Consider the following 24,889-nt stretch of genomic DNA (forward strand, 5'->3'; position numbering starts at 1 on the left):
AGAAACCCAAACTTTGAAGAGTTTTCACAAAGTTTAATTCGGATGTAGAGTTGTAAATATGGTGATACAGTGATCTTTAATAACACTACTGGTTATATACAACGCGGTTAGTATGTCATGTCGTTCGCATGTGGCCAATTCCAACTGAGAAGCACTGTATTAAAAAGGTACTGCTAGAACGCTTGTTAGTCCTTTTTAGTCCTTTAGAGTCAGAAGCCATTATTCATCCAGTGCTGCATGTGCTAGGAACACACACACGGAAGTTTATCCTGAGGGAGATGCTACAGGAAAGGCCATGGGGTCATTAAATCCTAAAGCATGAAATTTTGGGCTGATTGTGGCACTAGAGGAAAGGTCAGGGGGACAACTAAAAATATTATTATTCATTTTTTGAAGGTCATGAATATGCACAATAAATTAAGCCAAAATCTGGACAGTCGTTTTTGAGATATCCTTCTCATGGACTAAGGCGTGAGTCGAGGGCAATTATTGATGTGATGCTGGAGCTAGAATAATGGTCAAACCATCACCAAAGTCATTTGAAATTATCCTCAGGAGACCATCACTATCATTGCCAAATTTCAGTGCAGTCTGGCTACTCGTACACTGGACCAGCGTTTTGGGTGGACCAACCAATCGACCGACTGACCTAACCAACATCGGCATCCTTAGTGGGACAAATCATCTTATTTTGACAATCAAGAATGATGAAGTTCACACTCCTTCATTTGTTCAGAGGTCCGTTCCCCTCTGGATTAGTTGTGAGTGGGCCTTTCTGTCCCTATCAACACATACTACACCTGCACTGCACTCATGCGGGTCCTGATGAAGGGTGGGGGGTCTCCTCATGTGAGAGTATGTATGTGTATGTGTGTGTGGTTTACAGTACGATTGTGAGGGAGTGTGCTAAATGTGCAGCCTGATCATGTTGGTGTGAGAATGTCAGTGTGAGAAGTTGATTTATTGATGTGTATGTGAGAGATGTAGAGCCACATGTGGGTGGTTTGTCCTCTGTTTTTCTATTATTCAATCTGTCTGTCTGTCTGTCTGTTTTTTCTATCTGTCTTGGCCGGGCCATGTGCAAATCCCAACCATTCAACAGTTCTGGAGAGTAGATTGTATTAACCTCAATAATGGTAGTCTCTTTCCGTTTCTTTCTCACCCTCAACCCAGATGATGGCTCCAAGCCCACACCCACCATGGAGACTCATGTTCCCCCAGAGGGTGATGGTAAGTCTCCTCTAACTACTACTCCATCTGTGACACAGTGGTAAACTGGTCACTTAGTGCAGTTAGCTAAGGTGCATAGCATGTATTCATACCGACCACCTTGAGTTAAAATGCGACTCAGAAGATTTCTCTTTTGTGGACTTTTAAGCTGTGGATACTCAGATTGTTCCAACACTTTAGTGAAGCTACAGTGTGTCAACATTTTAATATTCATACTAATTTCTTAAGAATGCACCATTATATCAAATGGAAAACTCCAGCTGTCAAAAATACCAGATGACATATTTAATATTTTTGGAAATAAATTGTGTCCAAGATTCCAATAAAGTTTGGTTTTGTGGGTAAAGCTTGGCTGTTCAAGTGTTTGAAATATGCAGCTACTGGTGGATACGGCACAGCTGACGAGGTTAAATAAAGCTTAGCTGTGGTAGATTCTGTGGAGACCATCTAAAAGTAGGAAAGTTATTGATCTATACTCTATCTTCCTGTCATTGCAGAGATAACTGCTCCAACGCTGCGGATAAAACAGCTGGTTAATAAGGATAAGCAGAACAGCTCCACTTCCAGGAAGCAAGGTGAGACAAATGAACCCATCTTTACTCTGAGAACTTTACACATATATTCTTTCTTATTATGCATATTAAATTTACACTTAAAAAATGTTTAGAACAATAGGGTGTAGAGTTTCTAATTAATATGTTATAGTACACTATCAACACAGTAGTCATAGACTCCCAACACAGAGTCGTTTCAAACACAAGTGGCAGTTTTTGTGTGTGGGAAACCAGTGAGGGATCATGTACTTGACCATATCACTGATAAACCTACTCAAATATCATCCATGCACTGTTTTCAGGATACAGTTATTAGCCACGTATTGATCTAAAGATGACTAAAAAGCTACACCAGAGAAGTAGCTCAAACCCTAAATAAAGTGAACACTCTGAAAGTATCAACTTGTCTCCGGTGTAACCGGTTTCAAAGCCGTTAGTTTAAGATGAAATGTAAAACATTTCCAGTTTGAAGACAGCTCTGCACTGCTGGGATTATGTTTCCTGGTTTCTTTCCTTTGGTGTAATTTGTTTAGCTTTCTCTGTCTCCTTTTCAATTACGCCTCAACATGTTCACCAGCCTCTGGGCAGCTGGATGGCTTTCATGCTTCTGCAGCAAGTCCATGAGTGAATGTGGTGGGGGGGTGTGTGTTAGGTTAGGTTGGATGGATATATTGGTTAGCTGATATATGGGACTAATGTTTGTCTTTTATTAAATAGTCTGCAAAATGTGCATACATTTTTTTTATTTGCACATTTTCATTTATTCATGTCACTGATCGGTTATGCTTTGCTTCAGTAATGTCTCCTAGCTTGCCACTGAGGTGTTGCAGTGGAGAGTTTTGATGTACTGTAGGGCTAATCGATTTTGATTTTACCGATGTTTACTGAATATACACAGGTTTTTGATCAAATTAAATAAATGGGATGATTAATTGTTGGCAGTGTTCAAATACTTCTATTAGCCTTTAAACACACACATTGGCCAAACTAAGTGCATTTGTTTGTCTGCATATATGACAAACAAATAAAAAATCTTAAATAAACATGTGAATGTTTTACCACCTTAAATGTGTGCATTTTATTTTAGGATGCAAAGTCAGCTCTCTCCCACACAATAGAGCACACAACAGTTGATGGTAATATGGGGTTCCTTAGTATTTTGAATGATGGTGATGTGGCGGGGGAAACTGTGGTCAGGGTGGCATTAAGGATTGTATTTTAGATGAGAAATATTTACTGTGATGGCAATTTGAAACTTCTGTGGAAACACCAGCTTCCTGTTTCCAATTAGCATCTGGTGTCCTCAAAGTACAAGCGACAAGACCGACTGAGGGGGAGGTGTCATCATGTTTGAGACATGAGCGATGTGTCTCTGCAACTGCATCTGTATGTGATTGCAGTGTTTGAGTGTATGTGGATGTGTCTATCAAAAGGAGATTCAATGTCTGTGACTGTGAATATTTGTGTGTGTTTATGAGTGACATTTTCATGTAGACACACATTCTTTCACTGTGTTCCTGTGTGTTTGGGATTCAGAGTCGGGAAGTAACAAAGTACATCTACTGTATGCAAGTACATTTTCATTTTGGTAGAATGTATGCTGCACTACATTTCAGAAAGAATTATTGTACTTTATGATAGCTGCAGTCACTACACTAGTCACTTCAAAGATTCACAGTTTACATCCAACATAAGGTTAACTCAAAATATCACTAATCATATCATTTGTCCTTTGTTTCCTGCTCTCCCTCCCTATTTTCTGTCTTTCCATCAACTGATTTGAAAAACATTAAAATCCCGAAAACTTTCAGGTGACCTAACTCTTCTTCACAGCCAGTACTTTGACCTCTGATATTTGAGTACATTCAGTTAGAGCTGAAACAATTAGTAGATAATTGATTAGCTGTTGGACAGATAATTAATTGGCAACTATTTTGATAATCGATTAAGTTTTAGTAATGTTTCAAGCAAAAACGCAGAAAAGATTCTAGCTGCAGCTTCCGGATTTGTTGCTTTTCTTTGTCATACATAAACTGAACTGGGTTTTGGACTGTTGATCAGATAGAACTGATTGGAAGATGTTACCTTTTACCATTTTCTGACATTTTATAGACAAAACAATAAATCAAATAATCAACAGATTAATTGTTGATAAAAATAAAAGTTAGTTGATGCCCAAAATTTATACTTGTTAACTTTTACTTAAGTAAACTTTTAAATGCAGGACTTCTGTTTTTAACATACAGTAGAATTTAGATTTACTTAAGCAAATGATTTGAATACTTCATCACTGGTGTGTGAGTTTGTGTGCATCTTGTGTTACTGGCAGTTTGCTTCATTCTCTTAATAGATGCCAGTGTTTTAAACCCAAATCCAGAGTTTAAGACTGCAAGCAGACAACTGGAGAGATAGCCTGAGATCATGACACAGAGCTTGCTTTCTTTCTTCCTTCCTTGCTAAAACTGTTTGCAAAGTAGAGAAGATTTGGTACAACAAATCCTCAATATTTAAGCGCTTCAGAATCAGAACGTCTCTGTTTTTCTCTCCCGATGCGCTGGAAAACCTGAGTGCTTAGAAAGCAGCCCTCCTGTGCACACATAAACAACGTTATTCATTTACTGCTTCTCTGTCTCTGGATACTCCATAATTATGATTTAGAGCAATGCAGAGATAGTGTTAGTGAAACGTGTTTGCTTAGGCAAAGTAATGCAAAGTCCATTTTTCAAAAAGATGCTTTGTTGCCAGACTTTGACATGCTTTTGTTCCAATGTTGTAAGGAGGGGGAAGTGCTCTGTCTCGCAGCTCATTTATAAAAGTGTGTGCAGAACCAGAAACTTGCTAACCGCCACTCCTCCCCTTGCGGCGAGGCAAACAAAAGAAAAACAAAATTTTGAAGGGATATAATGCCATCATTTCATCAAAGAGCATGATTTTGTATAAAAATATGCAGTCTTAAAAAGGGGTTTTGTTTCTTTTAATCCTATTTGCATGTCTAACATGCACTTGTGTTTTGCTTTTCACACAATAAGCGACGACAGTAACGCGCTACGACCAAACATGCTAAAGAATGATGATGTTACTTTTCAACACATCATTCATTATTTTCAAAAATAACATCCATTTTATGAGTAAACTCTGCATCATCTCTGGTTATGTTGCATTCTAGGTAATAAACACACACATGCATCTACATACCTACTCACAGAGTTCCCCTATTACTAACATTTCCACTCTTCTAACTGCAGAGAAGGCTTACTAGAGACAATATTGCAGTGATTACCCTACAGCTGAAAACCATTGGAGTGAAGCGAAGAGGAGAGAGTGCTGGGTGGGGCGGGGGTACAGTATAGGTTCAGAGGGGGAGCTATTACAATAGAGAGAAGCAGAGAGATAAAGAAAAGGAAAATGAAAGAGTGAGAGACAAAGGCTTTGAGAGGTGGGAGGAAGGGATTGAAAGAGTGATAAAATATGTATGATAAAGGAAGAGAAAGAGAAACTGAGAAAAGAAAAGATGATTTAAAAATAGTTTCACTTGGCTCGGAGCCTGGAGGACGAGGGCCAAAGTGAAAGACATAAAATGGGGCAAGGCTGTTCTCAAAGATACTGCAGACAGTCATCTTTTGTCCATTATCAGTTTGCCCCGAAGAAAAAATTACCACAACAACGAGCAAATTGTTACAACGGTTCCTGACATCCACTTGTGTGGGTTTCTTTTTTTCCAGGACAATATTTGTTTTCTGAGGGTTTGTGTTTCTCATCATTCAGTTCCTGCCAAAGGAAGAGAAATACAATTGAAAAAGAAACAAAAATAAAAAATAAATAGAGCAGAAAAGCAAGGCAGGCAAAGAAGTCGTAGATTGAATTTCAACTCCACACAAAACTGAGGGATTACATTGCAAGCGTCCAGCCTTTTTCCATTTATATGTATAAAAACAATTTTCTTTTGGGAATCCTAGCGCCTGGCGCCAGTATAACCTCTGTATAATAAACAGTGCTAAATAATTTGGATGTGAAGGAACCTTGGCGAGGACCAGAGCCACGGCACAGCGCTAAGAACACTTGAGTGTGAGTCTTCACAGAAGAAAAAGTTCTTTGGTGTAGGGACACGTTTAGTACTCTGTTGGCAGCCATGCTCAGAAAACATGAACACCCCCCCCACACGCACACCTCCCACTCGCCTCGGCCAGGCCTCAGATCTGCTGCTGAACCTGCCACCACTGTCATCTCCATCCTTATTAACATTACAATGGACAAAGGACTATTGTGCTTAACATTTGTAGATCATGTTTTGTGAAATACATTAATATATTGCTGTTTCTTTCCTCTAAGAAACTAGTAATCTGTCCCATTCTTCATGAAATCCTGCAGGACATCAATTTCCCTGAAAATTGACATTTAAAGAAAGACTGATTTAAAGTTTTAAAATCAACTATGAAATCTATTAGCATTGTGCTTGTGTGTGCCATGGATTAAAGGATGTGTATTACTCCTTTTGTCTGGTACACAGTTTTTAGATTGCTGTGGTGAATTCCCATGCAACATACTGTGTTAGAGTTAGGGAGACATATCAGGTTGGCAAATATAAATACTGTCCAGAGCAGGATTATTAGATTTTTAATAACTGTGAGGTAGAAACTCAGTGTGCAAAAAAAAGGGGAGAATGTGAAATCATCAGATGAGCTGAAGGCCTCATTTTCCCACGTAAAAACTGTTGTGTATGAAGTTACATTGATTGATTTTTTGGCCACTTGGGGGCAGCACAAAAAGATAAAAATACAACACTGACAATATAAAAGTTGTCATAATGAATGTGTTTGCAAACAATTGCTTATTTACACAGAAAGCAGACATGGATCAACATTAGTATTTATTTTGAGTCGTTTTCTGTAAACCTGTTAGTCCAGTATTCACTCTCCTTTTAGCTCTGCTTTGGTCTCCACTAACTCTTGAGAAAAATATCCGGCTCTTTAGCTGCTAGACGCTCTACTTTCTTAACTTGCTTGCCATGCCTGGAAACAAAGCTGATGGGAGTGGTGAGACTGAAGTAGCTGTAAAACCAAAACAATGAGCTAAAAGATGCTAAAACGCTCCGTAGAGCCGAGGGGAACTGCAGATTCGGGTGGTATTTCTCTGTGGGTTCGTCCCTAAGAGCGACCCCTTTCACATACAAGTAGTCATTTGATCCAATGTTAATATAGAAATATTGATTACAGGCAGTTTAAATAAATGATGTGATGATGTGGTGATGTGTTCCATACTGTTGTGGGGTAGAGAATATACTTAAAATTCTGTAGAGGAGAAGTCCCATATCTAATCACAAGCTCCTTTCCTGATGTTGTCTTGAATTAGGTAGTGACAGTATCGTATTGTTTTAATTATGCTTTGGTTACTGGAACTGTGTGAGTTAAGACTATCGGCACAGCTGAGGCACTAATCAGCTCCACAATGTGAAAACATAATGTCGCCGCCCTGAAGAAAAGGCTCCAAACGGTCAGCATGACCCTCTTATTGAAGCTTAATGCTTCATTGCGCACTTGAATGTAAAATGAAGAATGGATCAGGAGTGGCAAAAGTACACTTCATGACCATGGTAACAAGTTTAGCATGCAGCTCTGTTGTACTTGGCTTAAGAGTGAGCAATAGACTAAATGGATGAGAATGTAAATACAGTGTGGTGGGACAAGGTGTTGCAGGAGTATCTCTAAAGGGCCGCTCGACTGTTGAGACAGATATGATCATGGTGGGTAAAGACTTCCTAACACAACCTGAGGAAGGACTAGTAAAGGTTTTATGGTAGCAGTGCTTAATGTCAAACATGTCGCTGGTTAAAGATTAGTTGATACAGCTTGGTAAGGTTTGTTTGTGTCCACCCGACACAAGTGGTGGATAGCAGCATCTGTAACCCCAGGTTTCTGAAGCAACATTTTTGAAGCCTAGTCCTTGGAACCCAAACAAATCTTGGTGAAAACAAGCAAGCACTGACTTGAGATCCAGGATCCAGGAAGGACTAATAAAGGTTTTATGGCTGTGGTTTAGAGGTAGAGCAGGTCATCCACTAATCGGATGATTAGGACAAAATTTTCTTAGTTGTCACAGAGATGGTTCAGTTGTCATCAAGTGTCCTAAGCATGGAATTTCCCATGATAACAGGTGATTGTAAGCTGATTGTGAGCTTTGTAAAAGCTCAATAAAGTAAGGGGACCTTAAGTTAAGATTTTTTGTCAAACTACTACAGTATTTCCAGTGCAAAACTTTCATGCTCAAAATATCACAGATATGTTTCACAGACTGATTGGCCACCTACTGGTTGATAGAATGTGCAATCACAATTGAGATTGATCGATAGCCAAACACATGGAAGCATGCCACTAGAAATGCTTTGTTTGATTGTAACAGCTTCAAAGACTTGATACATTTTTAACTGACATGATTATCCTGAATCAGGTTTATAATCGATAACCAGGTGGTCTACGATCTTTCATCTTATCCTACACCATCCCCCATTAATCTTGTGACAGATCATTTGTTTTGTGTGTTTCTGTTTTCCTGATTGTGGTGCCTCTGTATTGAGTGTGTTTCTCATGGTTTTAGAGAAAGTTCCCTCTTGTGACCAGGAGCGACAGAGCGCACTGGACGAGGCTCGGCAGAATCCTCGTGAGGCCATTTTCATCCCCGACTGTGGGCCCGGAGGCCTTTACAAACCGGTCCAGTGCCACCAGTCCACAGGCTACTGCTGGTGTGTTCTGGTGGACACGGGACGGCCCATTCCTGGAACCTCCACCAGGTAATATAATTTATCAGAAAAAGCACTTAACTTAAATAAATTTTTATTTATTAAGCTACTATGGCATTCAGATGTCTACTGGTAAATATAATAAGCTTCCTTTTTATTTTATAGAGTGTTTATTTCTTTTTCTGCCAAAGTGGGAATGGCTATCTGATATCCTGGTAGTAGGACAGGTTGAATAAGGCAAAAAACAATCAAGCACATTTGGAAGCACAAGCAAGACTGCAAACTTTTAATGAGAAGTGCCGGTACTACATAGATACATACATAAGCTTGTTTTAAGTGTCTCTGGCAGTAAAGTCTGTGAATTTCATTTTTAACAAGACTAACAGTCTACAGCCATAGCAGCTCTGTGAGGCTTTACTGAAGAACATTTCTTCAAGCTAAATGCTAATGTCACAATGACAATGCTAACATGATGATGTTATTTTGATCTGATGATAAAGATGAAAAGCTAAGGGATCAACAAAGTTATCAGAATTAATCCTGGGACTTGAATGTTTATACCACATTTAATGGCAATTCATCCAGGAGACATTTTACTCAGTGGCACCAGAGGAAAAGTCAGAGGATCACCAAAGTCTTTAGGAGTCATCCTCTGGGAACCAAGAATATCTGTACAAAATTTGGTACAGTAGATGTTCAGATAAATTACAGGATAAGTGAAAACTTTGACCTACTGGAGGTGCTAGAAGAAAAGTCGGGGATCATTAAAATCATTAGGATTAATCTTCTGGGCACAATGGATATATGTATCCAATTTCGTGGCAAGCCATCAAATAGTTGTTGATATATTTCAGTCTGGACAAAAGTGGTGGGCCGACCGGCCAACAGACGAACACTGACCTTACAATTTGTGAGGAATTCTGGATCCAAGCTACCGTTGCTGGTTCACTTGGCAAAACAATTAGCTTCAAGCTCTGATGGGAATATCATTTAGCTGGCCATAAACACTCAGTGTTTGGTATGACATTTGTTTTCAGTGCAGTTGCTACTGTTTATATTGCTTTCAGGGAAATGGCGGAGGCACAGTGGGTTTTTGCAAGAGCTGTATGTCACAGGGATGGAGATGAGGCAACAGAAAAATGTTGAATAAATGTGAAGAATGCTGAAGCCCATTGCTCATGTTTTGGTTGTTTAAAAACTTTTCATGATGATTTGTATCTAGAACAAGAATATTACAACTTGAAATGCAGCACTAGACAAAGGGAAAGAGATTGGATGTTTAAAAAACTGTAAGCATGCATAGACGAGAATAGATGAGCTGTTTCTGTTCCTGAAGGGGCATCGTCATTTTCTCTCCACAAAAAGGTTTATGTTTTACAGGATGAGGTTTTTTTAAATCAAAAAAAGTTAATTGGTGTTTGGTCTTGCTACAGTTTAAATACAGGATAAGGAAGGTTTAGTTTCAAATCAATGAGATTCCAGCGTATTTATAATTGACAGCCTAAAAGCTAAAATAAATCACTTTCACAGACCAAATTCTCATCTGCATTTCAGAGATATTGAATGACAACCTTGAGGTGATTATTTCTTCACATAAGAATTTAATGTATTTTGGACTAGACCTCATGTCACTCATCCCAGTTTCTTTCCTCTGGACAGCAATGTGCTGTCATGCATCAAACATCACATCTTGGATCAGTGGCCCTGCAGACTGTGAAAAAAGAAATGTCAACTTGCTTTTACTTTGAAAAAAACAAAACAAAAAAGAGGCAAATGAGACACACATGCTCAATTTTCCATCCTATTCAAGAACCACTGATACAATAGCCAGGAGAAAACGAGTCATGCCACGCATAATGCCAAACAGTTTGTCATGGCTCTGAAACAAAGCTTTCTGCACGTCAAATCAAATTTATTTATTAAGCATTTTAAAAAAGAGGTTAATCACAGTCCATAATTCTTTACTGATCAAAAATGAATACACAGATTAAAGCCAAAGAGCAACAGGTTGTTGTTTTAAGAAGCCAAAACAGCATGAATGTGAAGACATTAGGGAGAGTGCATTCATAACGAAGATAGACAAAGATATTTGCCTGCACCAATAACATCTCCTGGTTTTAAGCTCCACCTCAGATTGTTCTGAGGCAAAGAAGGAAATCATTTTGTGGTGTTTTTGTTGCGTCTCCAGTTCCAGGCTTTGTTCCATTTTTGTTTTATTTTCTATGGCTGATCAAATTTGTCAACATGGACGAGCTTCTCCATTGATGTCTCAGGTTTTTCACACATTGCTAAAACAGGTTAATTCTTTCCTTCTTCAGCTTCTTCTTCTGTTTCTGTCTCATGCAGTCATGTTCCTGCTGTCCTCTCCTCTCTGTGTAACAGGTACAGGACGCCGGAGTGTGAAGATGTTACAGGATCTCGCGTCTCAGACACAGAAGATCCCTTCCAAGGCAGAGACCTGACAGGTTTACTTCACTTTGCACTGCAGTTCAATTAATTTTTGGGCTTGGGGGATTTAAAAAAACAAAAAAACAAAACAGGATTTTATTGTGTCAAAACTTATTTTTTAACAAATGGCTTAAATATTCACTGGCACTCCTTCAAAAATGTTAATAAAAATAACTAAGACCTAGAAAAAATAATCCAGTCAGACACGGACATTTGCTAAGCCCCGCCCTCCTTAGTTACAGTTGCTATGCCTGTCAAGCTTTTCGTTCTTGCACGACCAATATGCAGTTTACAACGATAGACAGATTTACCATTGAAATTGTCAGTAATTTCTAATACAATGGGTCCTCGAAAAGCAGGCTTCTCATTTCTAGCCGGTGACCATCTTTTTTGCTGTTGTTCAGCTGTAGCTAGTTAGCTAATTAAGCTTACATTTGCTCTGTCAGTTGGCTGAAAACACTGATGATCCATGTAGAAGACATGGAAATAAAGAAGCAGCAGCAATGTTCTTGTATTGCAGTGTATATGTATATACTCTTAGTACTCTAAGTATGATAAGGGAAAATGTAAGATGAGAACATTTAATTTCATTCTAACATAATGCTGGTTGGCTACTGGGCTTACAAACTTGGACAAGCTACACAAAAGGTTAGATTTGTGCTTTATTGTTCGCAACTGTATATTTCACTACTGTTATCAAAGAAAAGGCTTTTAAGATGCAGACTACCCAAAGTGTTTGGAAAACGTTAATGCTATCTTGGATAAAGAGTTTGGCTGGAGTTGCTGGAGTGTAAATTTCCCCAAATCCAATGAAGAGCGCAACAGAGCTTCCAACGTAAGGGTTTCCACACAGTGGTGAAATACTACACAGTGGATGTGCTAGTTGTGAAATCTCCTTGGCCCTGGAAGTAACACTGGGTCACCATTGTAAGTAGTAAGCTAGTTAGCTAAACATGCTAACTTTTGCAGCTTATGTTAGAGCAGACAAACACACTGATCTACTTCTTGCACTTTTGCTCTTGTACAGAGAATCTCTACAGCCCCATGCACACCGTTTCACCATGTGGAGAAATCCAAAGCTTGACCTGCTGTGCTTAGTTACAGTTGCTGATTGGACAATCACTGTCCAGGGAGGTTTTTTTTCCCTACACTAACTGATCAGATTTAGGGTTTGATTAAGAATCGACCAAACCGCACTTTGTGGTGTTGGATTCCCTGGCAGCAAAGATCAGAGACGCTCTTCTAAACCAGAGGTCGCAACCTCGGCTCATACTCCTCTGCCCTTTTTTACTGCTCACTTACTTTTGTTGCCCCTCTGTTTCCCCATCATTTAAGGTTGCATTGTAACTCTTATTTAATTCCCCATCTGGTGAGTTTACAGAGTCAAGCATGACTCCTGACTGTGCAGCAGATGTGTGGCATGTTTTATGGAAGGTGTGAGTGTTTCGGGGTGTGGTGGTGAGGCGAGGCTGTTGGGGGCTGCTGGGGGTGTTGGAGACCACAGGGTGCTGAGTGGAGATATTTTTATGTACTGTGGAAGGATCTTCTGAACCACCACAACAAAGCACAATATTTCTTGGTCGTCACATCAAGGCAAGAGGTTAAAAAAATGCTTGAGAGGGCAGTCTATTAACAGCATGCAGCTACAGGTTCAATCTCACTGTACACAAAGTGGCACAATACCACCTCTGTCAGGAGGAGCAGATAAGAGCTCTTCCCCTGAGACCAAAGGCTGGGATCTGTTAACTTGCAGTTCAGTCAGTTCAAGAACTGTATTTTGTTAAAAATCTATATATTAAAAGCCTTTGGTGAAAATAGTTTGGTCTTATCTAGTCTATCAACAAATAACTTAACATTAACGTACAGTTTTTAGGGGGGAATTTACATTTGCTCCTGTCCTGTCATCACACTATAAAGACCAGGACTAAAATACGGTCTCAGATTTTATTGCAGCATCCTTGATGGTGGAGTGGCAGTTAATTATAATAATCATTTTAGCACCCACCACATTTTTGTAATGCGGTAACAGTAAACAGCACCACACTGAAACTACACTTTCCGCATCTATGAAGCAGTAAGGGTCCGAGTGACGTAAATCTTATTTTGTGGACTGTATGTGCCTACAAACTCCCCGACTGCACAGGTGTGATACACGTCCATTTGCAGACAACCAGTGTAGTAAGAACAGAACTGAGTGTGTGGGATCAGGGATTTAATGGTGACTAAACCAGCTGCTCTGATCAGTTTGTTGGTGAACCCAGCTTTATCTGGACAGAGTTCTTACTCACCTCTGTTCAGCAAAAAGTTTATAATTCATTTGTATTCATTACTTTCTGTAGGTGGAAAAGTCTGCACTTATTGCCAGAACTTAGATTGGACAGGTAAGCAAATGTAGAGATTCCCCACCTGACAAATGTTAGGTGTTGTAAAGTGATTGTGATAAAATAGGAAAAACTTTTCTGCTGCACAAACTTATGTTTATATTTTCAGATTTTTCTCTATATTTGTTTTTTTTCTTGTGAAATGGATAGCTGTAACTCTTTAAGGCTCTAAAGATAATTCAGGTGGAAGAAACAGACGAAAAAACTCTGTACTTCAACTATTCACAGGTTATAAACATATGCAACCTTCCACAAGTGAACATTGCTTTGATTTAATGGTTTGGCACAATTCTTTATTGTGGACCTTCCCTCTGTCTATTCCTGTTAAGATGTGTGTATTTTCAGAGAAACAACCTTGTTTGGTGCAGCTTTAATGTGTTTTAAAGTGTTCCGATTAACAAGATCAAATCCAAGTGGCCCTGAGCCGGTTTGATGCTGCCAGAGGTCCTGCACCACACTGTGCCCTTAACACCTTGCCACATAGGCAGCATACGACATAACGGTTTGCGCTTCATAACACCCCAATTTAACACTTGGATTAAGGCGCAGCAAGGCAGTGCTTCTCTGAGCTTGTCGTATCGTAGCAAATGCTAATTGGATTCACCTGGCGGGGCAGCGGACCACCTCCCACAGAACCCCCTGAGCCAACACAAAAGGAATGAAAAGACATGAACAGAGCAGAGAACAAGGAGGCCACAAGCGCTCAGAGGAAGGGGAGGAGGGGATCGACTAAGAAAGCTTGAGCAAAAGAGGGAGAGACTGCAAAAAAAAAAGAATGAGAAGATTAGTTTACTATGCAGCTGCGTTTAAAGTTTCCCTTTAAGAGACACAATTAGGAGGGAAAAATTTGCACTGGTTTAGCGTGCTATTAAAACCATACATCTGGGCAATTAAAAAGAGCTACCCAAGGTGTTCAGAATTGTGTCATAAAAGTTAACAGGTCTGCACTGCTCAACAAAACTCTCTCATCACCGCACACTTCTGTTCCACCTCTCGCCATGTGCCTCAGCTCTGTTTTTCTGAACTCTTACAAAAATAGCCCAACTACGTATCTCACTTCTATTGAAAATATATTCACAATGATTCACCAGTAATTGTGATCATAAGCCAGTTAACAGATACACCTGGTTTGTCATTAAGCTCTGGACATGGTTTATATGCTTTCTTTTACTGTGTAACAGCCGTTTTCCGTTTGACATCTGTCATACTGGTTCACTGGTGTCGAGGCTTTAGAGGCACTTCAGCTTCACTGTACCGTAATTACTCAAATTAGTTGTGGAAGGTAATTTTGGTGTTTTTTTTGTCTTTGATTTGTGCCAGGCTGCCCAGAGGGGAAGAAAGTGGAATTCATTACAAGCTTGTTAGATGCCCTCACCACGGACATGGTGCAAGCTATAACCTCACCAGCCCCCTCTGGTGGTGGGAGGTAAGTAGTGACATGTACCATTGAAGACCCAAGAGAATTGTACCTGAGCAGGATACCTCATGGCTGATTATTCGTGGAAAACTTCTATCTCTTCTGGTTTTTCTCAAATAATCTTTCCCTCTGGTTTTCTGAATTGAACGCTAATATTTTATCTCTGACATGCAACGCACAGATCTTGGCACAGACACTGACAGGGTTTGGTGTTTACTATCCATCAATGCTAGAACTATATACACTGATGGGACTGAAAGGTATTTGGATTAAAGCTGTCCATGCTGTCCTGAAAAGATGAATCAATTCTGCAAAGCAAAGCAGAAAGTTGATTTAAAATGATTTTATTGCAAGCTAAGATGTAATAAAATAAGTTGTCAGTTTCTAACATAAAACAAGACTACCTGAAGTATCCAGATGTACATCCTTTTTTTGGCACAGGAAGTTGTGATTTCATTTCATCAAAAATCAAAAAATGGACCAATCTTTTTTGAGTGTGAAGTGATGTGATTACACATCAAATGGTAGTGTGCCATGCAGGATTAAGCATTGTTTATCAACCTATTTAAATGTGTTATCTTTACTGTATTTATGTGAACTTCCTCTGTATTTCCAGTTTATTGCTGTGTTATTGCTATGATAAATGGTGAAAAGGCATTTTTCTGCCTTTAAATTACTTTTTGAGCAGTTTACATCAGATTTTGTTTTGCTACTGCCCTTTATGCCCATCGTTCTAGGTTTTGAAACATCCGTGCTCTCACTCCCATCTGTTCCTCTAACCCTAACCAGGTTTGTTGAGCCTGATCCCAGTCACACTTTAGAGGAGAGGGTGGTGCACTGGTACTTCACCCAGCTAGATAACAACGGCAGCCACGACATCAACAAGAAGGAACTCAAGCCGTTTAAGAGGTACCTGAAGAAGAAAACCAAACCCAAGAAATGCGCCCGCAAGTTTACAGACTACTGTGACCTGAATAAGGACAGGGCCATTTCCCTGCAGGAACTGAAAGGCTGCCTGGGCGTCAGCAAGGAGGGTAAGAGGAAAAGGAAGGCTGGGGAAGAACTAAGCGGGAGGAAACCGGATGGTTGGGAGTGGGTTGGCAGGGTCATGGAGTAGGGTCATGACCCTGGTATGAACCTCAGTATATCTGTAGTCTTGTTTCCTTCAACAACTACTTAGAGATGCCCATTGCCAGGCAGAACTCATTTTCTACAGATTAACAGCTACTTTAACAAATATAAAACAAATGACATCTCTTATAGAAATATCAAACGAAGGATTTTTGAGAATAAAAGGTGTACTTGGTTGTGTTAAGATGATAATGTGTTTCCATGTGTTTTTAAAATTGCTAAGTGTACAAGTGTAAAGTAAAATACACAGAACCATTTCCATTTTTTCCCACATTAGATTTTTAGTAATATATTCATCATGTCATAGTTTTAAAAAGCCAAGTCAGTCAGTGGTTTAGAGGAATGGATAAAGCAACTGTGGTGCATGTGACAAACAGATGTGTTGGCAGTCTAAATAAGGTGCACTGCTCCACTTAGCAGTCACTGATGATATTTAGACAAGACTAATGTATTAGTGGATCCTAGATGTTGTCTGGGCTGGAAAACTGAAACTACTCATCATGAATGTACAGACTGGTCCTAATAGAGATCATTAACAACTGTCAAAGCAGCTTACAGTGAGAGGCTGCTACCAGCAACAATCCAAACGTCATACAGCCAAGGGAAAACTTAAATAAAGTTTTAAGTAGTTAGAAGATTCCCAGTGGTTGTGACACACATTTAAACACATGATAGTAAAGTAAACTTTCGATTCATGAAAGATAAATGGATAATAACAATAAATAATTTATTTTTCCAGGTAGCTGTACTGATGCATATGATTTAAGGCATATTTTAAGTTTTTGTGACTCAAGAACAAGACATCCACCTCTATCAAGTTTAATTTTTGTTTTTTTCTCTTTTGCAGGTAGCTCAACAACAAGTGGCAACCAAGGGACAAGGCAAGGGACAAAATTGTTCAGTAAGGCAAACTAATATGCTTTCACTAACTCGGGCTTGCTGTGGCTTTGAGTGCTGTAGCTGGCTTATTGTGTAACCCATTAACATGCACATTGGTGAAATGCATCAGTTTGGAGTACATACAGCTGGTTGATACGGCAGCATTTGATTTAAGTGATTTGTACAGAACACTTAAGTTTGAGGTGTGTGTCCTTGTGTATCTGTATAGGTGTGTTTGTGTGTGTGTCCATGGCTAAGATGGTGTACTGTCATCTGTTCTGCTGGTATTTTAGAGAGTGGTTTGTCTCCAGTGAGTGACATCTCATCTCATGACGTGTGCTGAACACGTCAATCTGTTCAGCACAAACAAACCATGAGGTCACATGATCACATGACATTATTTGAATGTAATTCTCACTGCTGATTATGAAATGAGACTTTGAAGCACATGAAAATTACATTTGTAGTTTTATTCTGATTGACAGGCCTGAAAAATAATTAAGCCATGTCTAATGATGACTTTTGTGGGGTTGCAACTCACAATTACTGTCATGTCATTGATTAATCTGCTGATTATTTTCTCCATTAATCAATTATTTTGTCTGTAAAATGTCAGAAAATAGTGAAAAATGCCCATTATAATTTATATAATTTGCTTAAGCACAAAGTGTCATCTTCAAATATCTTGTTTTATCAGACCATCAGCCCAAAACACAAAGATATTTAGTTTACTATCATATATGACAAAGAAAAGCAGCAAATACTCATGTTTGACAAGCTGAAATCAGAGAATGTTTGACATTTTTGCTTGAAAAATTAAACGCTTAATCGATTGTTAAAATAGTTGCTGATAAATTTTTTGTCAATTAATTGTTTCAGCTCTAGACTTTTGTGACATCTTTATTTTGTTCTTACTTTGACAAGAAATTGGCCAAAAAAGTCTTATATTAACAAGAACAAATGTTAAAGAAATTATCATAGTTTTTTGCTGATTGTCTTTTTATCTTTTAGTCTGTCTCACTCAGTCTTTCTGTCTCCTTCTCTTCTCAATCTCTCTTTTTTTGATCCGTCGAGATTCCCCCCATTGAGCGATTATTGGTCCCGCTGGTACTGTTGAAACTGGCCACTGGGCCGGTTCAGCGCCACATAGCACTGAGGTCATGTGTTTACCCTGGCGCTGCTCCACCGCGCCTGGAGAACAGTGGCTCAGAGCGGGCATAACGTCAGACCTCTCGGACCCTGGGCACAACTGCCAGGATAAACAGGTCCGGTATTGGAAGAGCATAGAAGGAGGCTCGGTCGGTTGTTTTTGCTCTGGTCACCGAATCTCTCACATTCATGCTTAAGAGGTGGAGGTAAATGGCCTGACAGCTTTATACGGCTCCTTATGCTGCCACTCAGGCACTCTGAGCTAGGATGATTGTGGAGAGAGTGAGGTATGTAGAGAGAGAGACAGAGAAAGCCTGCATGAAAGAAGCACGAGTCTTTAAGAACATATGGCAGCATTCTGCCTTGACTAAGATAGACGGCCATTGTGTTCAGGTATGCCTAGCTGATCCTCAATGGCCTGGATCCCTTTAAGTCAAGTTGCCTTTGCCAGGCATTAAATCTTATCATGGTCTGTTGCAACTCTGGATCGTCACTGGAGTGTTGTTGGACATATTTACAGTTTACAGTACGTGCTTTTTGGTGAAGGATTGTGAGCATGTGGGGCAGAATTGAGCACATCTGTATGAGGCTCCTCGCTCTTGACATGTTGGCAACAGCAAAGGAAAACATCTGAATACCTTGTGTGAATTTTGAAGTGCTGGAGAGGGTGGCATCCATCCTCTGAAGAGACTGGAAACCTCATTATAGATGAGATATGTAACAGAAACCCAGGGCAGTGATTTTTCTCTGTAAACCGTTCTCACAGTCAGGCCATCGGTGAGCAGCAGGTCTGGTAGTTCAGATGGCCCCAGCATTATGTCTCGTTCACTGTGATGAACAAAATACAAAAATGTCTCACTGTTAAACTTGTTGCAATGGGTTTTGGCAGCAGGGTTCATGATGTTCTTTTCAAAAGTCTTAATTCCATTTAGAAAGACGTAAACACACGTTTGAATAAGTACAAACACATGCGGGTGTGCATGTATGAACGCTTGCATGCACAAAAACACATCAAACATGAGCATACACAATTATAAGATATTAGAGGATCTACTGTGAGTGTTTACAGAGGTTTTAGTTTGCAGGAAGCATCAGCATGAGTAGTTGAGTGTATTGAGTGTTTCCCTGCATGTATGTTGCAGGGAAAATACATACGTTGAAAATACATACGTGCTGCTATGCACTACAGTTCCAGCATGCACAACTTCATGCATTCATTAGACTGACAGGGACTAAAAGTCATTAATTTATATAGGGGCTGAATGACTGACAGTAATGGACTAGTGGCCTTGCAGCCACTGGATCCGTTTACAGGTGGATGACAGAAACGTTGGCTATTCCTAAACTTTGCGTCAAAAATGAACCGTCACAAAGTGAGTTAGTTAAGCTTCATTTATTCAGGAAGTCTCACTGTGATCTGGTGTCACAGTTGTTCACTTTGAAGTCAACTAAAGCTGTTAAATATCTCGGCAACGTAGATAGCAAGGCCTTATAAATGAAACACAGATATGCTGATGCCCTCTAGATGTCAGCGGTGAAGATCTAACCTTTTCATATAACTCACAGTGGTGAGATGTCACGAGTAATGGATGAGTGGTAAATGGTGTCAAGCGGTTTAAGGTAGTGACAGCAGTATGAGCATACAGGATATCTACATGATCCAGTGTAGATAGTATAGTGGCTTGTAAAATGGTTTTTCAAGAGTAGCAAGGTCCGTTCTGGTTTAAGAATTTAATTTTAATTTTGGGGTTTTGAGCAACCTTTGAAAAGATTTTTACTTTGCTTATAGAAAATAATTTTAAAACTTTTTTTATACAATAAAAAATTGGTTGGCTGATGGTGTGTATTAATTATAATCCTATAAATTATATGTATTTATGATCATATAAATGTCAATCTGATGTCATTAAGTACCGATGACTATGAAGGAATATGAGGAATATTGCCACCTCGTCACTGAAGGCCATTTTAAACATCCTGCACTGCAGGTGAGCTTTGCGTTGACAAAAACAGTCAGAAGCGCACATGAAGTCATGCTTTTTGTGTTTTTATGTCAAACTCCTCTCCTCTCTTCCTTTCCCGTCTCCTTTCCTGCTCTCTCCTCTCCTGTTTGTCCTGGCTGTGGCCGTCATTAGGCAGGAATGAAAGAAGGGCATTATGAGGCAGGCCTGGCACGGAGGCTGCAGGACCATTAGAGAGCCCAGAGCCCTGTCCTCTCAAAGCCAACGGCAATTGCTACACATCACTTGTGTTTTAATTAGTGTGACATCAGCGCGAGACACTGTACTGTGTTAAAAGGTAACAGAGGTCAACAGAGAGGACTGTGACAGATAAGCATAGCTTTGCTCACCATACTACCTGTTACTCTGGTCACGGGCTGTTCTACAAAGCTTGCCCCCTTAGCATGTACAAGTATACCATGATTCCCAGCTCTTGAGCAAAGTGTCTTTATTGGCTGGTCCCAGGTGAGGCGAGGCGATTCACTGCTAGACAGGATCTGCTTTCAGCTCTTTATAACAAGAGGGGCCAAGGTGTCCAGGGAGAGGCCAGGGAGCTTTGTGTTGTTAATGGCACAGACAGTATCCTCAGTGACTGGGAGGAGAGGAGGGAGAGGACCATTCGCTGCTCTGGAGCCTGGTAATTGCAAAGCCAATTCATCAGCACTACTGTAGCTCAGCTCCTTACAACAGAGACATTTATCGGAGCTAAACGGAGGAACAACATGACTTCACTGGAAAGAGGTATCAGGAAATATTATGGTACTGCATAGTTTAACAGGTACAACGTGCCCCTAATGCTGCCAAGGTAAATGGTTTATGACACTGAATGTAGAAAATACAACAGTTCTTGTTATTGTATTGCACCTTTTTGCTTGAATGTTACTTAAAAATCCATTAACACCAGAGAGGCCAGACTGCAGTCAAATGACAGCAGGTCTGAGTCTTAGATGTTCAACTCTCTCTCCATGATTTCTTTGTATCCTGTTTTCACCTAAATTAATGTTAGATTTTTGCCCCAACTGGTTGCCAGACCCAAGGATGCCAGTGTTTATTGTGTTTTTTCTGATCCCCAGTAAGTGAAAATGATGTTGATGTCCCCCTCGTCAGGCCAAAATGTCTGTTTGTACATAAGAAATGTAAAAATCAAACATTTATATTTACTGAGCACATTCATGCTCAAGTCAATAGATCTCATTTCTTAATCAAGACGATATTACATACACGTTATTACTGTAGTGTTTTTGCACAGAATTACCAAGAAATCACTCAATCTAGCAACATGGCCGACTGCATCGTGTTTTTCTTCTTCTTTACGTACTGTATGCCAACATGGCTGTTGTGGTAGCTGGTCATGTAAGCCACACACATTTTTGTGCATAGAGGTTTTATGATTAAAACAGAGAGGAAAATATTTTATGAACTGGGTGTATACAAGTTGACAGTAACAAAATCGACATTTATTTACATAAAAATGTCACAGCTTAAACTGCAAACAGTAGTCACCTGGATCCAACTAGTCATGGTAGAAATAGGTGGCCATTATATTTTATTTCATACACTTAAAAGTATAGGTGAAAGCATTCACTACAGGATTTACTCATATGGAAGGTAACCTGTGATTTATGGAGTCTTGGAGGGATAGTGACGCTTTAAAGTTTGAACAGAATACTTGACTCTGAAGCAAATGCATCGTCTGAGACTTAAGAAGCTTTCGGAGTGTGTAGTGAAATCAGCTGGACGTCTATTTCATGGCTAACATAACCAGCACTGACAGAGTGAACCTGCACGGAGTGTAGACACACACACATACTGCATGTACACGTACCTGCAAACACAACCTCATGCAAACACACAAATGGGTGCATACAAACATACATACCCAGACACACACATTCACACACAGCCTGAGTTCTCACAGGGCTCTGGAGGACCTCTGCTCCCCTCTGACAGCCATCTGTAAGCAATCCAAGCTCTTTACCCATCTCCTTTTCTCCCAGGCCTCTCCTTTCTTTCTCTCCCTTCTTCCCTCTCTGCCCCCCTCACCCACTCATCTGATTGATGAGTGAGCAGTCCATCCCTTCTGCAGCACACTGACTGTCCCATACAGTTTCAGCACGAATGCAACACACACAACTTCAGAGACCAGTTGAGTTATAGCTTGGTTGTAACATAACAGCAACACATGTGATGGTACGCAACAGCTATGTGGAAGTGCATCTGCATGCTGGACATTAAAACAGACGAGTGAATACATTTTTTTTTTCTTCCTCCTTCCCGCTCTTGTCTGTCTTTCTGTTCCCAGTAGGTCATCTGGTGTGAGAAGCGAAGGATCCAGAAGCTGAGACGAGAGCAGAGGGCACAGAGGGAAGGCATCTGTACGCTTGCTGACAGGAAAGAGAAAGATGAAGCAGAAAAATCAAGAAGTTCAAAAAAAAAAAAAAAAAAAAAAAAAAAAAAAAAAGGGAACAGAAAACAAGACAAGAAAACGAAGCGGCGCCAAAATATTTGCACTTTCTCCTCCCTATGTTTGACATTTTATCTGTTTGTATGTGTTTTCTTTTTCCTCTTGAAGTGACTGAACAGGTCTAGGTAAGAATGAGAATATATTTGTAAAAAGATGACAGGCTCACCACTGGATGATGTGTATGTTACCACATTTCCCCTTGTGTTTTAGTCTGCCGTTGTGATTCGTTCTGTCCTCAGATAACAGGAACAGGAACTATCACACATTTTGTGGCTATTAAATTCAACTTACATTTCCCCTGTTAACATATAGCAGCACACAGGCCAGTGGTAAATCACTAAAGAGGAGCTTACTCTGAGTCACATTCAGCCCAAATGTTACTACGTAAAGAGAAAGTCAAAAGGAAGAGCTATGGCAATGTAAACCAATTTAAACGAATGTGTAATGTTGTATGTGAGCATGCAACATTAAGTGAACAGCATGTATTAGAATTAACATGAAGTCTAATTTATCTGCACATAATTAGCTGTATGAATCCCCTTGCACTGTACAAACGCTTCTAGATACATTAACATTTTGGCTTAAGAATCAAACCTTTGTGAACAATGTCCAAGATGTGTTATGTCTGTTTTTTGTTCAGTACATACCAGTGTTGGGGAAAGCTAGCTGTAACTAAGTAATTACTTTATTTGCTTACCACACAGTTCCTTAAACGTGTACTTTTTGTGCAACCCAAAACCATTATGTTGTATGTAGTTTTCTCAGTTCTCAGCATGTTGTCTGCACAAGATGCCTGCTAATAAAAAAAATTAAATAATTATAGTTAAGAAAAAAAACATTTCAAAAAGCAAATAGTAACAGATTGTGAGAACTGAAAGATGTGTAGCAGTTATCAGTAATAACAAAGGTAATATAAGTACTTTTAACGTCACGCATCCCCCCAACATTGGTACAGTACATATACAGTCCTAGCAGTATACTAACACAGCTTAACACTGTAGTATACAGCAGGTAAAACATTTCTACATGCATGTGGCAGTATGAACATATTAAAGCTGCATTAATTAATTTTTGACCACTAGGAGGAAGAGGCATTCCAAAACTAGAGACCCTGAACGGTTATTGCCTCATAGTTGTTATGGCTAACATGGCTAACATGTTAGCAATGAGTTGCCTCCGTCCAGATGTAGCCAACACAGAGCAACATTATCATCCCAAGTTCAATATTTACTGTCTTTTTAGCTCATTTGGTCTCTCTCAACTCCACAAACTATCTGGTTCTTTAGCTGGTAAATGCTCCTCTGTGTTCACCAGCTAGTTGCTAACTTTGTCTGTCTGGTGTTTGGTGTTGGGCAGATAGCGTATATTCGGTTTATCACAGCTTATTTGCTGAAAACAGCTTGATGAGAGCGCTGAGACCAAACTACATAGTAAATGTGCCATAAAAACAATGAGTTAAAAGAGCTGCAGAGTTGGGTGATAATTCTCTCAGGGCCCGTACGAGAGACTTTCACACTCCATTTGATTGAATGTTGATATATAAAAAATTGATTAATGCAGCTTCAAGTTCAAACCACAATGAAGGCCACTGGTTTACACACATCTTTTGTCACGCTGTTGTTCTATGTGTAATTTTATGTCAAGTTACAACTCAATCTGGCTAGTTTTTATTACTCTTCTAAATTAATGTTACTTTTCATTTTCTACATAATCAAACCTGAAAAACAGTCAACAAGTCTGGTATTTCCAGTATGTTAATGGTGAATTCTGGATGCTTTTGAATTTTTCACAAAGTGTTTGGTGATCCATCGGGCTCTACTGGCTACCTTTACAAATTACAACAACATCCACAAATCTGACAAATACCCCCTGGTGGGGATTTTATTTTTCCAAAACAGATTACAGTCCAGAGAATGAGTTTTAAGTATTCTTAATAGCATCATGAAAAAGAGGTGGCACAGATGACTAACCCAACCAGTAAATGTAGTAAGTTGTTTACATGGCTCAGTATCCCGTTAACATCAGCTCATTTCAGCTGTCATATTCACGTTTATCCCAGTTATTGTTAACAAGATGTGGCATTTACAAATGCCAGTTCCTAAAATAAATATTTGACTCTCCCCAGTAATATCAGAGTACATTTTGTGTATGTAAACACATTCATTGTCTGTCCTCCAACAGTTGATGTCAGTCTTGCTCTGTGAAACACTTACACCACACATACTTGGAGCTTTGCCACCTTATGTAAGACAATGCAGTAAGTCTTTTAAAATACCCCCAAGGGTGAATGATTAATAGGAAAATGACTGAGCAGGGAGGAAAAACACTAGAAAAAGACATTTTGGAATGTAAAAAATAAAATTTCTTCCTCCCATTTGGGAACAATTGAGTTTCAAAATTGGAGTATCACGAATTGCTGTTGTGGTCTGAATGCTTGTGTATTTGTTTTGAGTTGTGCATTTTTTAGCATATTCCCAAGAGTCACTGCAGTGGCTCATGAACG

At 39.6% G+C, this 24,889-nt stretch overlaps 1 protein-coding gene across 8 annotated transcripts in view; it reads left to right on the plus strand.

The window, feature by feature from the left end:
* The window catches only part of smoc1 (SPARC related modular calcium binding 1), a 52,390-nt gene extending 27,876 nt beyond the window's left edge, over nt 1-24,514 (plus strand). For 2 of the 8 annotated variants that reach the window (XM_044167485.1, XM_044167490.1), the window contains 8 exons: nt 1,141-1,230; nt 1,728-1,805; nt 8,376-8,568; nt 10,900-10,982; nt 14,667-14,772; nt 15,553-15,797; nt 16,742-16,775; nt 22,225-24,514. In XM_044167485.1, the coding sequence (XP_044023420.1) occupies nt 1,141-1,230; nt 1,728-1,805; nt 8,376-8,568; nt 10,900-10,982; nt 14,667-14,772; nt 15,553-15,797; nt 16,742-16,775; nt 22,225-22,264 (869 nt within the window). In that variant the 3' untranslated portion in view covers nt 22,265-24,514. Of the gene's footprint in view, nt 1-1,140; nt 1,231-1,727; nt 1,806-8,375; nt 8,569-10,899; nt 10,983-14,666; nt 14,773-15,552; nt 15,798-16,741; nt 16,796-22,224 lie in introns of all 8 variants that reach the window. The other 6 variants (XM_044167489.1, XM_044167491.1, XM_044167486.1 and 3 more) reach the window with 5 other exon arrangements.
* Nucleotides 24,515-24,889: the final 375 nt, after the last annotated feature.

This window comes from Siniperca chuatsi, linkage group LG15 (assembly GCF_020085105.1).
Source record: "Siniperca chuatsi isolate FFG_IHB_CAS linkage group LG15, ASM2008510v1, whole genome shotgun sequence".
In the NCBI taxonomy this organism is placed as follows: domain Eukaryota; kingdom Metazoa; phylum Chordata; class Actinopteri; order Centrarchiformes; family Sinipercidae; genus Siniperca; species Siniperca chuatsi.